An 18,191-nucleotide genomic window follows, 5' to 3' on the forward strand; every position below is an offset into this window, starting at 1 on the left:
TACATAATAGGCAAGTCAGAAGTAGTGCAATTAAAAATTCTCTTTTCAACTGCAAGCATATTGGCATTAACATTGAACATGGTAATAGAGCATTTGGTCTCATTTAGAGAAAGCCCAGACATGGAGAGAAAGAACTGAATGATAAGCTTGAACCTAAGCATCTGTTGAACATTTGCACGACCAAAAATGATCATATCACCAGCATAAGTAAGAATATGACCCGAGAAGTCAGAAACCTACAAAGGATCAATGAAACTCGATACAACTACCCGCTTAAGCAAGACCACAAGACCCTCAACAACTGCATTGAACAACAAAGGTGATAGAGGGCACCCTTGCAGCAAACCCCGCCCTAGCTTGAACCGGTCTCCTCTAATACCATTGATATTTAACATGACCTGGGCATTTGAGACCAACTCTCTCACCCAACCAGAAAAACGATGACCAATACCGAAATTTGCTAACATTTGAAATAAGAATGACCAATGCACAGAGTCAAAAGCTTTATGAAAGTCTAATTTAAGGACAAAGTAAGGTTGACCGCTATGCTGCAAGGAATGGACCACCTCGGACGCCATGATGAACGAGTGCTGGACCCTCTTATTACGGATAAAGGCGAACTGAGAGTCTGAAAAAATCTAGTTAGCCACCGATTTCAGCCTATTTGCCAAAACTTTGGCAAACATCCGATAGAGAGCACTCATAACTGAGATTGGTCGGAATCAAGAAATATCATTGGCCTCATCATCTTTCGGAATGAGCGAAATAATAGCAACATGCAAATGATAAGGCAGTCTGGAGTTACGATGAAACTCATCAAACATACTCACCACGTCTGATTTAACACAGTCTCAAAAGATTCTAAAAAAGTCGACATGAAACCCGTCAATGCCAGGTGCTTTCCAACCCGACAGATCCTTAATGGCCGAAAAAATCTCATCTTCAGAGAACCTTTTTTGCATATATTTGGCTTGCTCTAGCTGAGTTGAGCCAACTAGGATATTACCAAAGACACCCTCCGCAGTTAACGAAGCAGAATATAAGCCCTTAAAGTATAGTGAGACTGCCGGATTAACGTGCTGATTGAGATAAGAAACACCTTCAATGGAGATAGAAGGAACAACCTTCCTCCTATGACGATGGGAAGCATATGAGTGAAAAAATTTAGTGTTGCCATCACCAGTCGCAAGCCATTTCACCCTATACCTTTGCTTCCAACGAATTTCCTCTTTGATCCTCCAGAGAGAGAGAGAGAGAGAGAGGAGTGGTTATGATGATTGAACAAAAACTCATATTTTTTTAAGACAGTATTCTTTTCTTTTTTCACAAGTTGTATATATACTAAACTTAGTTTTGAATTCTATAACCATCCTCTAAATTGGGTGATATTTTTCATATTGATCCGTCCATAAGGATGGGCAGTTGATCCAGTATGAATGGTATTTATCCAGTCAAGTTCAAGCGATGAGAGAGAGAGAGAGAGCCGAAAGTAATTCAACATTACCACTCATGAAGATCAACAAAATGTTGAACCCATGAACTGAACAAGAACAAAAGCCAAAACAAATAAAGAAAGCACAAGAAAGAGAGAGAGAGGAAGAATCTCAGTTTTCAGGGAGGTTTGGGCTCTTGAGAAGCGAAAATATCTAAAAGAATCTTACTGTAAAGGATCTCACTTTGCTTTTACAACTTTTCTACCTCCTTTTCCTTTTACAGCCTTGTGTGACAAAGTCAAGATGGGACAATTCTTTTGCAGTCATCACTAACGCATACCATGAAAATATCTCTTGCGTCGCTAGCCTCATCATGGTCAGATCACTATCATTGTCATCCTCACGTCATGATTTCATGTAAACAGGTAAGAAGGAAGGACTTTTGAGAGGGTAAAATTGCTGAAGCCTAAAACAAAAACATTGTCGATGAGCAGGGGGACTTGAGGGGTTTACCCATAGTTACTAGGAAGCAAAATGTATACGGGAAGCGATGTGTGAAACGCAAGCGAGAAAGCAAGTGTCAAAAGTAGCGAAGCTAGAAACAAGATTCGATTTGGAAGCATGTGAGAAGCGAAAAAGAAAACGAAGGAGAAACAAACGAGAAGCGAGGGAAAAGAGTGGGAGAAGCGAGGCAGGAGCAAAGAAAATAAACATTGACATGAAAAACACCAAAAACAAAAAAACGCAAAAGATAAATGAGAGAAAAGCAAGTGAAAAACAAAAAAGAAGCGAGTGGTAAATACATTTCCCACAAACGAGAAGCGAGTTTTCCCCACACTTGTCTCTATTGAAGGAGGCGTGACACTTGTCACTTCAGAAGTGTGCTTCCCCCTGTATCATGTGCCTCAGATAACATGTGAATTTGTGGGAGTGACTCGCTGGAAGGTTGCTATATGTGGAGAATACATGAAGTCAAGGCAACAAGGTAAAATCAGTTCAAAGTTCCAAGGGCAGTCATTTGTGTCCAAGCCAGTGGTAAGCCAACATCACCGATATTGGCTATATTTTGAAATTATCGCGATAATATCTGCAAAATATCATGATATTATCAGGATATTTGTGAAAGAATTTCTTATTTTTAATTATATATTTTAAACCAATTTTTTTTTTTATGTTTTTGTTTCTCTTATATTTAAAAAACTTTTCAAACTTATTTCCTTAAATTTTTTGCAAGAAAAATTGATACAAAACCCATTATTTTCTTATCTTTATTATTTTTTTTTTATATTTTTCTAATTTTTAAACTCCTGAGATTTTGCCAAAAAAACCAAAATTTGAAAATCTATCCAAGAAATTACCTTGAACGATATAGGTGACTATTCTAGTAGATGACAAAAAGGTTTTGCTACTATCTATTTCATTTTGGTCTGAAATGCAACAGCGTTTATGGTTTTATCCTGCATTACATGTTTGTTGAACAATCACAGGCACCACCTCTCAAGGTCTAAGGTTGGATTGGTGATGCAAGAAGAGAGTACTCTGATGAAGATGGCCGATCTCATCATGGTGAGCACTCAAGCAGGAAAAAGAGCTACCACCGTAGCCATGGTTCTTCGCAAAGGAGTGAGGCTTGCAAAGATGATATCATGAGGGACATAGTGAAAGATTAAACACCAGAAAAGCTTCCAGTGATGTCATTGTTGTGGGCAGAAAATCTGTTGAGCGTTCTAATGGTGATAAATATATATAATGGTGGCTACCATGAAAATGTGGATTCAAGCAAAGACTCTGCTCATCAATACATGGTTCAAGACAAAAGTTTCAGGCAAGGGAAACCATTCCAGTGATGATCTGGAGAGTTCAGGGGCATCGTTATAGTCGGCATCTCTCTAGTTCAAAAGAGGAAAAAAGCAGCAGAACAATGAAAAACCGGAAGAAAAGGAACAATGACATTGAAGACTCGGATGATCTCAAGCCAGAGAAAAGGATTTGTAGACAGGATCCAGCTGCATACGATGAGAGAAAGCCTGATCCTGTAGAAAAGGAGAGGCTTGCAAGGAAAAAGAGCAAGCACCGGCTTTATGAAAGGCAGGGGGATGATTATATCATATCAGGGCAAGGAGAGGGACGTCACGTTTAGCCTTGATAGTATGACTATGTGGGTGGTCCATCATAAGAATCATGGCAATTTCATATCAAGGTTCTTTGACAGAGATGGTACCAACTGGGGCTCCGCTTGTCTGGTATGAGCAGCTAGTGCACGTCGAAGTTGCAAGTTCAAATCCCAATGGTATCATTGTATAATTGGTAGAGGGGTCGGTCTAACCCCAGCATCAAAGCCATGATGATCAGCATCTATCTGAAGCATTGTGTGCTAATGGCATGGTGAGGAGCAGTCCTGTGTTATTAAGATTAAGTTGATACAGTGTAGTAGAGTTGAATACGGATTCATATTTTCAATGTTGATAGTGTCTGACTAGTACGATCCCATTGATCAAAATGCCCAACCTATTTTGTCGGTTCTCAGTCACTTGCGTAGCCACTTTCACGTTGGATTTTCCCCTTTTATCCTTGTGTGCGAGCGAGAGAGAGAGATTAATTTGTGGAGTCACTCAAATATTTGAAGAATAAAGTTCTTTTCTATGGGAACTGAACTTGTAAATAATGCAATCCCTTTATCTGTTGAAGAAAAGTCTCGTTAACTGAAGGCTTATGATGAGTTATTTTCTATATACTCATAAAGGTAAAAACTAAAAACGCTCTAAACAAAGTCTACAGACCGATCCTGTCTAGATGGGTCTGCTTAGGACGTCACGAGTTCGATACCTGGCTGTGCTTTATTTGTCGCTAGTTCAAAGCCAAATGAAAAACTATCCCTGATGGATGGAGGGTACGTAGTACCATAGTGACAAATATTGCGAGATTTATGAAAAAACCTTGCGACGAGAGAAATTGCCTGAAAGTTTAAAACGACAATTTCTCGCGAGATTTATGAAAAACATAAATACCATGATTTAAACATAATATTTACGTTTTAAATGGCCATTTATCATGAAAAACACTTGTATTTTTATTTTTAAATAATATTTATTAATATTTTTTTAAAAATATTTTTTTTTATATTTTTGAATTACATTTTTTATTGCGAGATTTTGTCAAAAAATGCAAGATTTATGAAAAAAACTCACTTTCTGGCGAGTTTTTGAAAAATGAGATTTTGGCAAAAAAAAAAAAAACCGTTCGTCCCAGGGTAGTACTCCTGAACGTAGTTACCAGGAAGCGAAAATTGACACGTGAGTGTTAATTAGTGCGAAGTAGGAAGCAGGATTCGTTTTGGAAGTAGCTGTGAAAGCGTGTGAAAAGCAAAAAAAAAAAAGAAAAAGAAACGAGAGGTAAACAAAAAAAAAATATTAAGAAAGCGAAGGAGAAGTGTTGGTGAAGCGAGTGAGAAACGAAAGAGAAGCTAATTGTGAAACGAGTTCTCCCTTCAGTCCCTTTTGGTATAAGTGTGGCGCTTCCTGCTTCAGAAATGTGTATCTCCCTATAAAGGCGCTTCCGGTAACTATGCAGTCACGAGTATTATACTGTAGACAACGAAACAGGGCCACAGTCAACGTGACAACTCTCGCTCAAGATGGCATGTCCGAACCATAATCCTGGTTTTTTCCTCATTATCAGAGGAGAAAAAAAACCCCAGCATATTAGCTATGATATTAACATCATGTTCAATTTGACCACTTACCTAAAATGCTAGGACATCCGATTCTCTTTGTGAGAATGTGAGCCTGTTTTTGCAATGTTGCACAAAAAGGTGGCTCGCCGTTTTAAAATTTTCTTTTTCCTTTTCCAATTTCGGGCTTTAATACGGATTCCACTGCAGATGTAGATCGCCCTTCAGTGGGTTCATTGAGGAGCACTCATCTAATGCTATTTAGGACTGGTGGCTCACGTGATCAATTTCAGGTAATTTCCGGCAATGGACCTCATCTTAATGGATGTAATAGTAAATGGAGTCCTAGGATGTCGACCAGTAGGATTTGGATAGAAAAAGATAAAACCAAATCCTAATCAAATTTAGAGTTGGATTGTGTTTACAAAATTTTTTTGAATAAGGAAAGAAGGGACTGACACGAATTCGCTAAAATCATCTTTAGAGGTATGAGGACGTGTTATACAAGTCTCGATTGTCATTCGCCTGATGGGAAGGTAAGATTCAAACAAGTTTTCTTATGTTCTAACCTTTGCTCTTGAGGCAATCATATGATCGAAGCTCCCCTCCTACACCATGGATCCAGAGTTCCGAGTTGGTTTCTTTTTTTAGTTCTCTTTTCCCATTCTTTTTCTCCTTCCAAGATAAAAGAAAAGTCTTTCAGGAGATTGACCTATAAGACAGGTGGACATTAAAGGTATTTTACAACTAACTCTTATTCTGGAGAGTTGGTCGCCTATGTCAGTTCTCATGAGTTGAACATTTATGAATTGATATCGATCTCATGCTCTTATAATTCATCTACATTTGTTTATAGGCCGAAATAGTTGAATTAAAATACCTTGGCCTCATTGTGTCATCTTATTTTCTCTTAAGAATTGGATATCCTATGTGGTAGGGTCTTATGTGTAGGGATAGTCTTGAGAGAAAGATGACATAATCAAAGATAATATTTTTTTAAATATGGTGTATTGATTGGATATGAGAGTTTGATCTCGTCAACATTGTGTAGCCAATAAGAATTCTTTGGAAGAACTTTCTTGACCACATATGGACCTTCTCAATTCGGGTGCCATTTCTTCAAAAAAGTGGCTACCAGTGTGGTGGATCCATTTTCTATTGAGATTCTAAAAGCATCTCTAGGATTGCTACTATCTTAAGAGACGACAATTATAGCCGTAACGGTAGAACAACCTCAATTTCATATACCAACTTAAAAGGAGTGACATTGGTAAGAATCTGAATGGTTGTCCTATAGGCCCATAGAGCATCATGCAATTTGTCATGCCAATCATAACCCCAAGTAGTGGTTCTTTTTGTGATCATAATGAGAGTTTTGTTGGTTGCCTCTGCCTAACTATTACCATATGAGTAATAGGGGGTAGGAAAATGCCAGGTTATTCCTAACTTCTTGCACAAGCTATCCACCATTTGATTATTGAAATGAGTTCTATTGTCATAAACAATGTCTTTAGAAATACTGAACCTACACATGATATTTTTTCAGATGAAGAGGACTACATGCCGACCTTCGACACAAGTTAGAGAAATGACCTCCACCCATTTGGTGAACTACTCAGTAGCTACTAGGATATACCTATGACCATTAGATACTGACGGGTTGATGACTCCTATGACATCGAAGGCCTATATAGAAAATGATCATGGAGAGACTACATAATGCAATATTGATGAGGGTGCATGGATTACTCATCTGTGATGCTGATACACCTCACACCTTTTGACATATTAGTGACAGTCTAACCCCATAGTTAATCAATAACACCCTGCATGCGGAATCCTCTTAGCCATCATTTGAGCCTCAATGTGTCCCCCATATATGTCCTCATAACACTCACTAAAGATTTGTCAGATTTCTTCCCTATTGACACCTTAAGAGTTCTTGAGTAAACCCTCTCTTATACATGACTCTTCTTTTGATGACAAATCGGGATGCCAGACTTTTAAGGGTTTTCTTGTCTATGGGAGTTGCATTCTCAGGATACTCACTATTTTCAAGGAAGTCCTTGATATCATGATACTAGGGTTCTACCTCAGCCTAGCCTCTAATATCGCAATCAACCCTAATTTGCTAAAAAGAATTATCACTGTATGAAAACTTAGACAACCACATTTGAAGCATAACAAAATCTCATAAGACAAGTCAACATAACTGAATGTATACCTATTAAAGTTCTTAAAAAGGTCTAGGGCTAGGTTGTTGTAGGGGATCACATTTCCTGCTTGGTTTGCCACTCCTTGTTAACTTAGTTGATAACTAATAAGGAATCTCCTATGATATCTACCTCCTTAATTCTGTGTTCTATCAACACCTTCATCCCTTGAACTAAAACTTCACATTCTGTCATGTTGTTGGTGCATGAGAATTTCAATTTTAGGAAATAGAATATCTCAAGCTTTTCAGAGGTGACTAACACAAATCCAACTCCTTCTCCTCAGACATTTTTTGACCCATCAAAGAACATTATCCAAGATTGTGATTTTCCTTCTAAGGTAAGGATATTTTCATCTAGGAAGTCATCTTGCACTCCAGTCTTTTCCTCTAGGGGTAAGTCGGCTAAGTGGTCTGCTATTGCTTGTCCTTTTATGAATTTTTAAGATATGTACCTTAGATCAGATTTCATTAAGAGGACTTTCCATCTAACAATTCTTTTTGTGAGCATTGGTTTATCAAAGAGATATCTAATTGGATCAAGTCTAGAAATAACTTCCACCTCACATGCTAGCATGTAATGTTGAAGCTTTTGAATTGCCCAAACCAAAGCTAAGCTTGTTTTCTCCAATCTCTTATATCTCTTCATAATCTAATAAGATTTTACTCAGATAGTAGATGACATAATCTATATTCTCATCCTCCTTATATTGGGCTAAAAACATCCAAAATCAGTTTCTTCTACAAACAAGTATAACAATAGAAGTTTTTCTATGATAGAGGGCCTAAGGATAGGAGGGTTGAGAAGAAATTACTTTAAATGATTAAAAGGTGTTGAACATTTTTAGTTCCACTCGACTTCAACACCTTTCCTAAGTAGCTTGTTGAAGGGTTGACAACAGGTTGCTAGGTTCGAGATAAACCTCCTAATAGCCTGAACCTTTCCTTGAAGACTCCTAAGTTGTTTGAGGTTCTGTGCAAGAAGCATGTCAATGATGGCTTTAACCTTGGCCGGATCGACTTATATACCTCTTTTAATGAACTCTAAGAGTTTACCTGACTCAACTCCAAAACCATACTTTTGGGGGTTCATCTTAAATTTATATTTCTGAAGATGCTAAAAGCTTAGGCTAACGATTTAAAATAAGCTTCTCAGGTTATGAATTTTACCAAGATGTCATCAACGTATACCTCTAGGTAGTCATGAATTTGATAATGAAAAATAATAACCATGGCCCTTTGGTATGTTGCCCAAACATTTTCCAACCTAAAAGACATGACTATAAAACAAAAAGTACTCCATGAAGTGGTGAATGCTATCTTGAAATGATCTGTTGTGGCCAACTTTATCTGGTAATATCTAGAGTACTCGTCCATGAAAGAGAACATCTCATAGCCTGTCGTGCTATCAACTATGAGGTTGATATTAGGTAGTGAGAAGTTACCCTTAGGAGTGTCTCGGTTTAGGTCCCTAAAGTCTATGCACACCCTAACCATTCTATTGGCTTTCATTGCATCAACTATGTTTGCTAACTAGTATGGGTAATCGATGGGCCGGATAAATCCTACCTTGAGCATATCGTCTAGGCTTTGCTTGACTTGTAATTCCACCCTTTGATCATTTATCAAATTTCGCTTGATGGGTTTTGCATCTTAGGGCAGTATGAGATGATGTTCAACCAAGTTAGGATCCAATTCAGGCACATCCTCAAATGTCTAAGCAAACACATTTGGTATGTTGCCTTAGAAATCATATCATCACTTTTCTTTCTTCTTCAGGCAACTTCCTATTTTGATCATCCTAGGATTTCTAGGAGTTCCTAGGTTTACCTCATGGCTATCATTTCTGACCAATGGAGAAGGGTTTTTCTATCTTGCAAAGAGAAACTTAAACTCGGGTAACTCTGTGACGTTTGTACCATTATCCTCACTATTGGATTTATACTCCTTTGATTTTTCTCCACATGATCTTGACAAAAGGCATCATTAGGCACGTCTAAGAAAACAAAAATAGGGGGTTTAACAAAAGCTTCTTTAATCTTGTTAACAATGATAGTATGTTCTTGCAACAAAGATGATAGTTTAGACACCAAGAAATAAAACTCTTTAGGATTTTCTTGCCCTTTTTGTTTTTTTAGATTTTTGAAATATTTAGATTTTTTTGGATTTTGAGTTTTATTTCTTATTTTTTTGGTTATTCAAAAAGCTATTTATAGAGTCCAAGTTTTGAGGGTATACATGAGGTTGTGGGATGACTATCCATGCAAGACGTCCTTCTCTCTCCATACTGATGTAGTTTGGTTTAGGACTATTGGAGCCTTGCCTTGAGCACAATGATTCTCTATAAGAGACAAAATAGAGTTTAGATCACTGCTCAAATCCTGAAGTCTAAGACTGGATTCATTCAAAAGAAGAACTATAATCATATACCATCTACTGTTATAGGCTCCCCATTGAGCTGATAATAATTATTGCCTTTTTGAAACGTTCCTTTAAGGTCCAGGTGAACTCTGTCTGATTCTTCTTCTCTCTTGGAATTCTTAAAGTCGAGACCCTGAGTTCCCTCTTTGAGTATTGCTATGAGAGACTCTATTATACCCTATCGATTTTTCTTTAGTTTTTTGAAAGACTCATACCCCATGAGCATGATCATTCTCTACCCATTAATATACTTTAAAACTTACTGGTATTGAGGATGATCTTTGAGATGAGAGTCATCTATCATCACTCCGAGCCTGAAGACCTTAGGTCTCTTAAAAAGGTATGTAACTGACACCTGGCTAGAGTTGGGCAATGCCATATTCATGATTGAACTTGATGATGAAGCTGCCTCTTCTTTCGTCTAAATAGTTGGCATATCAGTATGCTTCTTTGGTCTACACAATATAAGCTGAACTGTCCTGATCATCGTATCGTCGGCATACACCATCATAATATGATCTTGCCATGATATCTTTACACATTGGTGAAATATGGAGGGGACAACTTTAAGGTCATAAATCCATGGCCTTCTCAACAACAAGTTTTATAGGTGGCACATCCACTACATGAAAGAGTGTTTTCTGAATAATGGGACCTATTATCACATCCAGTATTATGGTCCCTATTGTAGTTGTGTTGTTGTTGTCATACTCGCTGATCTAGATCACACGATTACCCAATTCTGCCCTTAAAATATTCAGTCTCTTAGCAGTAATGGTAGGGCATATATTCATTCTTCTGCCCTCATCCACTAGACAATTGGTGATTGACATCCCACTGACTTGCATAGTGATATACAAGGTCTTAGTATGAGATGCCAAGGGTTTTAACAGATCATCCTCGAAGAATGTGACTGACATTTGAGTCGTGACTTGGGAGATGAGGGTCGTCGATCCTTCACGCTGGGTGCTAGGAGGAACTTTGACATTCCTCAAGATCCCTTCTACTGCCTCCCGATGCTCCTTGAAAACCTTGATTAATTCCAATATCGTGATGTTGGCATGTGTCTTTGCCAGTTGAGTCTCAATATTGTATTTTCTCTTTTCTGTTTCTTTGGATTTCTTTATGGCTTCTCTACCCAACTTTAGTGGAGTAGTGATTTGGGGATGCATAAAAGGTGATGGTCTCTTCAGGGCCTCTGACCGGTAATTATTCTCTAATTGTGTGACCTAACTGACACCACCTTCTAGCTATTTTTTCTTAAGAGAGAGTGTTGGGAGATTGCCTTTCCTTGTGATGGTGTTCTTAGCATAGGATGTTGCGGGAGGAGACATGGTATGATTATTGTTTGGCGGGAGAAGATATGGGTCTAGATGAGGGATCCCTTGTGACACTTCTTGGCTCTCTCAAAGGATGTCTCCTCTGTACCCTTCTTCCACCTTGGTAGCACATTTGGAGAGTCACAGACAACTGTTGATGACTGACACTATATGTAGAAGCCAGGGGGAATATAGATCACTGTATTGGTGGGTAGTCTTTACTAAATAGTTTTTTCTGAAAGTCAATTATCTTTCGGTTCGCAGGTTTGGACCCCTTCTTCTGTATTATGATTATGAAATAGAGGCTTTGACCCCTCCTTCTACATTATGATTATGAAATAGCTCCTGCAAAATACCCAAATCATCACTATCTTGGTTCTGTGGTTCCCTCATCAATCAATAATTCGTCACTCTAGATGTAGTCGTATATTATATGCTTGAGGATGAAACACTCTTCGGTGTCATAACCTACTGCTCTATGATATCGACAATACTTAGATAAATCATTTTTCTTTATTTGTGGTGGGTCTGATACTTTTGACAACTTTACCAAACCATTATGCAACAATAGATCTATGACTTGTGATCAAGCTTGTTTGGACTCTGAGAATTTTTGGTCCCTAGTCTATTTTGGGTTTCCACCATACTTGTTTTCATTCAAACTTTGCTTGTTGGGAGTATTCATTTGGTTGTGCACCTTCTGACTCTGATTACCTTGTTTTTGCGGGCCCTATTTGGAGGCTCATACGACATTAATTTAAGTTTTAAACATGTCTGATTTCTTATAAATATTATTATCTTTATTATGCTTTAGAAACTTGTTATATACTGCTCTTTTTATGCTTACCTCGAAGGCAATGACCTTTTTTATGAGCTCGACATATGTTTCTACTTGAGCCATGATGATTAAACTTCTCATAGGTTGAAACAAATTATCCATTATAATATCATCACATAAGAGTTTGAAATTGACTCTTTTATTCTATTTGTCATGGATCATCATTTATTAATGAATTCATGAGTTCTTTCATCTTTTTTTTTTGCTTTAAGTCATATAATTGATTGATGGTAAGAAGAATCTTAAGATTGAACCTTAATTGATCCATAAAAAGGTTTATGATTTGTTTAAATTTTTTGACACTCTCGAGGTTGAAGGTGGCAAACCATTCTAATGTTTTTTCTTCCAAACTTTTAAGAAACCAATTGATTAGCCTTCTATCGCTGTTCTGATACCGATTGATTATAAAACAAAAAGCAAGAAAAAATAGTACAGAAAAGCGAGGTAAGAAAAAAATAAATATTAATATAAAAAACACACAAAAAAAAAACTAGTGAAAAACAAAAAAGAAGCGAGTGAAAAGCACATTTCTCATAAATGAAAAGCTAGTTTTTTCCACACTTTTCTCTTCTGAAGAAAGCGTGATGCTTCCTGCTTCAGAAATTTGCTTCTCCTACAGAGGCACTTTTGTAACTATGATTTTACAAATGGGAGGCCAACCAATGTGTGGTCTATAACCAAGGGTTTTCGCTTATATTATAAAAAAAGAGTTCAGGCTATTCAGTTGACAATAATAACCAATATACCAACGAGGACTCCACCTATCTGATAGGAGCAGCTAGTGCACATCACCTTGTGTTGGGACATTGAAGGTTCAAAACCCAATGGTATAGTTGTATAACAGGTAGGGGTCTGCTTGCCTTTACAAAAACTAAAAAAACAATAAAACAATAGCCAACATGACTTATACCCATGGGTATGAACTATACAAGCTTGACTCATCTCAAACCTGGCATTCTTCTAGCTAAGTCTGTAGATCATAGCCCACAAGGGCTCAGCTCAACTACTAGGGGCTACTTATGAATGTCACCAAGTTGATGGGATGTCACAAGTTTGAAATTCATGGATGGTGTCCTTTGCCACAAGGTTAAAATTGATTGTACTCTCGGGCAGAGAGACCTTAAGGGTTTTACTAAGGGGAGGCCAGCAAAGGTGATGGGTTTTTAACCATCGAGGTGGTATCCCATGTGGGAAGTGGGGTCCTGTGCCAAGCTGAAAGCCCAGGTTCCAATCCCTCTGCCACATGGGCAAAGAAATATCTGATATGGTAAGACTAACCACAACTTGTCTTTAAAAAAAATAGGTGATGTTTTTTTACCGTGCATTATAAAAGAAAAAAAAGTGTAAATCATAGAAATCTCCAAAATCATCTCTAAAGCTACCATTTGTAATGGAAAACTGGAAAACTATTGAAGCTTGTCTTAAATATAAAAAAACAAAAACAAAATTGTACACAACCATAACCACCACGGGAGAAAGAATGCAATGCACAAGCCATTGGTTATAGTATTAGGCTTCGTATTATTGCCGATTGTACTTGGGGAGGTTTTGGTAATTTGCATTTTCTGCCATCTTTGTCTTGTTACGAGCAGAGCACGCTGCCGTTCCTCTTCTCTGCTCGTTCGCAGTTTGCTCGACTCCCTTTTTACCCTATTTATAACCTCGCTTGAGGTCTCTCTTCATAATTTGGGTATGCTTGTTGTGTATTTAATCTATCTGTTTGGTTGGGTTTCAAGGTTTCATGACTGATGAAGATTCTATGAAGTCTCTTTAAACTTGGGTTTTAAAATTTCTTCTTGAGTTTTGGTTTCATCTTTTCTGAAATTCAACTCTTTCAATTTGGGTTTTTGCAATACAGTGTTGTTTTTGCTTCTGTTTCTTTCTCAAGAAAAAAATCAACAAATTTTTTTCTCCTATAGATTTTGCTTCTGAAGATTCATAATTTGTCTCTTATAGGACATAAGAACTTAAAATTTGTTGGTTTTGGATTCTAGATTTTTCTGCTATTATAGGAGTTTGGCCTCTAGACCTCAGTTGAACGTCAGCCTTTTAACATTGTGATTTTTTTGGTGTTGTAATTTGGTCCTAGAAAATCATGTATGATATATCCAATAACACAGGCTCACCCGGCTTCCTAGATGCTCCTCCAGGGCTAAAACTCTACGAAGCTTTCGTTTTCTCAGTGCCCATCTTCTTCACATTCATCTTTTTGTTTCTATTCTATTTCTTCTATCTCCGACGTCGGAGGGTCGATTGGTCATCGCTGCGAATGAGGAGTTCATACCAAACTGGAGCGCTCATCTCTGCTGTACGTTGCTTGTTTTCTATATCTTTTTGCTTCTGTAATCATGTAAAGGTTATCCTGCTATCTGTTTCTTTTTTCTGTGTCCTTTTTCTGAGAACAAGTGGTTTGTTTCTATTGTTGGTTTCTCAGCCTAAAGAGATGGGATTGGAAAAGGAGTTCAGAGAGATGCTTCCAGTAATCATTTTCAAGCAGAGCTTCTTGATAAGAGAAACACAGTGAGTGGTTTATTTCCACGCCGGGTATTAAGGATTTGTGAAAAATTTGAGAATTTTATTGCAAATTGAGTTTGGCCTATTTTTTGTGAAAAATTTGAGAATTTTATTGCAAATTGAGTTTGGCCTATTTTCTTGATAGATCATCCTTGTGCTGTTTGACATCTCCCATCAAAATAGAAGCCCTAAATCCTAGTTTGCTTAGTGGAACACATGTTAGTGTTGTCCATATGTCAAAGGCATCCTTTTCAGATCATCAAACGGCTCTGCTTTTACCAATTTACTTAAATGAGGGATATTGCCCAATTGGCCCAATTGGATGTTCTGTTACGACGATCATTTACTGTTCTTGCATGTATCTTTCTGGCTGAGGGGATCAGAGACCCGTGGTTCGGTTTCATTCATGCTACTTCAACCTTGAGAAGATACTACAATGAAATAAAACTGTAGACCTGTTAGCTCAAGCTTATGATATTAATTTGTGGTGTTATGTCTTTTGCGCTTGATTCTTGGTTATAACCAGCAACTAATTGATTGATTATGTTCAGATTAGTAGGTATCGGGCTATCATCTGTCTGTAGCCAACTTAAACAACAATGACACAATTGTTATGAATTGGGGGATTTTTTTTTGCCCCTGGGACATCTTTTTAAACTTCTTCTGGAATTCCAATAAGTTCACTGTTTCCGTAAATTGGTCATCTTGTGCTGCAGTAGCCACCTTCTTTTATTTCCATTGTCTGTGTTGGAACGACAGCTTTAGCATCAAAATACATACTATATATGTATATACATATTATATATTTATATTTGTATTTATGTATGCATATTTGTATGTATGTAAGTCTTTGGTGCAAATGTGCATACCGCCAATTTGGTATTGGTGAATAGAATTTTCACTAATTCACTTTTGAGCAGATCTGGTCTTTCAGATGTATTTATCATGTTTCATTTACCATGGAACAAGTTTTAGATCAGAAAATTGAAAACTAAACAAAAAAAATGGATGGTTCAGATTTCACCAAAATGTAACTATCAAAAAACTGTTTAGTTGCTCACAATTTGCTATATATGAAACATGGTTTATGCTAAATAAACTATGATAAGTTCATCCATGCAGTCTGACCCAAGGTTGCCAGACTAGGAAGCGGAAGCGGGAAATGATACGGGAAGCGGAAGTGAGAAGTGATGATGTTAAAATGTATAGGAAGTGAAAAGCGAGGAATAAAAAATATATATAAGAATTGAATGGGAATGAAAATGAAGCACTAATAAAAACTAAAATAAAAGTGACTAATATTAAATTTCATGATTTTTTAGTGTAAGAATTAAGTTTTTAAAAAAACCTAAAAATGATGACTACCAATTTAGAGAAAACACATGGAAGTGAGTGAGAAGAGAGAGAAGACACATAAAAAACATGAAAAGTTGAGTAAGAGAACATATAAGAAGAATATATGAAGCATGTGAAAAGCATAGGAGAAGTATTGGGGTATCAAGGTTCTCATCAAGTTTCGGAATCGAGGAGTATCACACTTCTGAAGCGAGTTTCCGGGAAGCAGGTTTTCCACCTATTTACAAAGCTTCCAGTAACTCTGGTCTGACCTAGTTGAAAATGGACAGGTGGTTGCAATTGAACTCATTGATATTGTATGCTGTATGCACATCCACACCATATAATGTTTGGAATCATTTATTATGGTGTTTGAATGACTGTATTGTGAGCATCTGGTATAAAGTCTGTTGTAGGTTCAACTATGCCTTATGCATTGTCTTTGGAAAAAGCATGACCCTTCTTCCCTGGCTGTCCGGCTTTTAAGCATGCCCCGTGGTCCTATCCTTTCTTTATGGTTGTTGTGAGCATATTTCATTGTCATCACCCATACATTATATATACAATCTAGTAGGAAATGCCGCTTTATATGGCTCTTATGGTGGAAGGCCATGTCTTTAATAGAGCTTGTTTGCGGATGCGTTCAGTGAGAGGGATATTGTCGCAGAGAGAGAGAGAGAGTCTATTACAGAAACAAAGGATGTCAAATGAGTAATGCAAGGTGTGAGAATTTAAACCACTAAAACATTAATTCTTTTTTCTATAATTCTTTCTTTGCTAATTCATTTAAAACCACAAAAAGGTGACCATAGTTTTTGACAAAATTAAGAAAATTAGTCATAAAAAGTATTTTTACGTCTAAAACATTAATTCTTTTATCTACAATTCTTTCTTTGATAATTCAATTAAAACCATAAGAAGATGACCATTGTTTTAGACAAAAATAAGAAAAATAAGAAAATTTAAACCTTCTGTTACACAAACCATCATCCTACACTGACTGCATGTGAGACATCAAATAGGTATGCCCTGCCTGATGCATTGTTTTGGCTGAATGCTTGTGACTTGCACATAAGCACAACGTGAACCATGGTTCCCTTGCTTTCTTTGTTGAGCCTTGTTTTGATTTGAACTGTTTCTTTGTCGAATCTGTGAAGGTGTTCTGTCTGTCTTGGCGACTATGAGTCCAACGACCGGCTCCAGCAGATACCATCTTGTGGGCACACGTTTCACATGGATTGCATTGATAACTGGCTCACCAGGAACACAACATGCCCACTTTGTCGGACATCACTCTTACCGGCAGCGAAAGCCACGGAGCCCTCATCATCAGATGCTGAAGCTGGCAATGTTGCTGCAGACAGAGAAGGTGATGGCATCACTCCCTCGCAGAGTTCTGATACAGTTCCGCATACTGTGGTGAACATTGAGTGTACTGCTTAGGTTGTACAGTGCTGAACTTTATAAAGATTCTGGGGGGCACGGTTTTGCCGATGTGCTTGCTGGATTGCTAGAAGTCTTATGCCTCTTAAAAAGGGTTCTTCAGGTTCAAATCCTAGGGGGCTTTAACCCCCAAACTGCCTCTCATGCGAGCATAGTCCAACCCCATTTCTTTGTTTGCAATTAGGCAGGACCCATGTAAAAAACGTGTTGTATCACATGGAATTCAGATGGTTTTCCTAACATATCCTCTTGAGAGTGCAGTCTGTGCGAACGCTTCAGCGCGCGCACACACACACACACACTCACTCACTCGCATCTGCGCTCATTCATGCACTTACAGAGAAAGAAATGTTGACCAAGCGCGAATAGATCTGTTGACTCGTGACTTGCATAATTGTGTAGAATCTATAAAGCCACAGCAAAAAAAGAAAATGATAGACACTGATGGGTCATATGGCACATGATGGACGCCAATTCTGCCTGGTGATGTCGACGCTTACTTCGCACAATATGCCTCTTAACCCTGATACTGCACCTGCAAATTTTTGTCAAAAAACAAAAACAAAACCAACTAACGGTGAGAGGTAAAGTGATCACACGTCCCAACCTGACCTTTGGTTTCAATGGTCAGAGCATAGTTACCAGGAAGCAAAATGGATATCAGAATTAGCGATGTGTGAAACTGAAGCAAGTGATAACAAGTAGTATGAAGCCAGAAGCAATTTGTAAAGCAATTATGGCAATCACATGAAAAAACGAACACATAGAAAGCAATATAAAACCAGAGGCAAATTAGGATTGTAAATCCATTATGGAACACATAGAAAGCAATATAAAACAAATAAGAAATAACATATAAAGCAATATAAAGCGCTGGTGGAAACAAATAGAAATAACATGAACACAAGTATAAAACAATATAAAACCAATACAGAAAACTTGTTATAAAAAAAATATTATTTTTTAATATAAAAAACATAAAAAGTGAAGAATAAGAGAGAGGGAA

General features: G+C 37.5%; 1 protein-coding gene across 1 annotated transcript; it reads left to right on the forward strand.

Annotated features, from left to right (window-relative positions):
- The first annotated feature begins 13,630 nt into the window (after positions 1–13,630).
- On the forward strand, positions 13,631–17,326 carry LOC149848424 (RING-H2 finger protein ATL58-like). The gene is made up of 3 exons (XM_089995355.1): positions 13,631–14,201; positions 14,328–14,413; positions 16,900–17,326. Exons 1-3 carry the CDS (start codon positions 13,989–13,991, stop codon positions 17,183–17,185), a joined length of 585 nt encoding a protein of 194 aa, XP_089851481.1. The 5' UTR covers positions 13,631–13,988; the 3' UTR covers positions 17,186–17,326.
- Positions 17,327–18,191: the final 865 nt, after the last annotated feature.

This window comes from Nuphar pumila, chromosome 1, assembly GCF_984573655.1.
Source record: "Nuphar pumila chromosome 1, dmNupPumi1.hap1.1, whole genome shotgun sequence".
NCBI classification, from domain to species: domain Eukaryota; kingdom Viridiplantae; phylum Streptophyta; class Magnoliopsida; order Nymphaeales; family Nymphaeaceae; genus Nuphar; species Nuphar pumila.

Coding starts and splice junctions, on each gene's coding strand:
- LOC149848424 (XM_089995355.1), top strand. CDS start 13,989: ATGTATGATATATCCAATAACACAGGCTCACCCGGCTTCCTAGATGCT. Junction 14,202..14,327: donor CTGGAGCGCTCATCTCTGCT/GTACGTTGCTTG, acceptor TTGGTTTCTCAG/CCTAAAGAGATGGGATTGGA. Junction 14,414..16,899: donor TTCTTGATAAGAGAAACACA/GTGAGTGGTTTA, acceptor GAATCTGTGAAG/GTGTTCTGTCTGTCTTGGCG.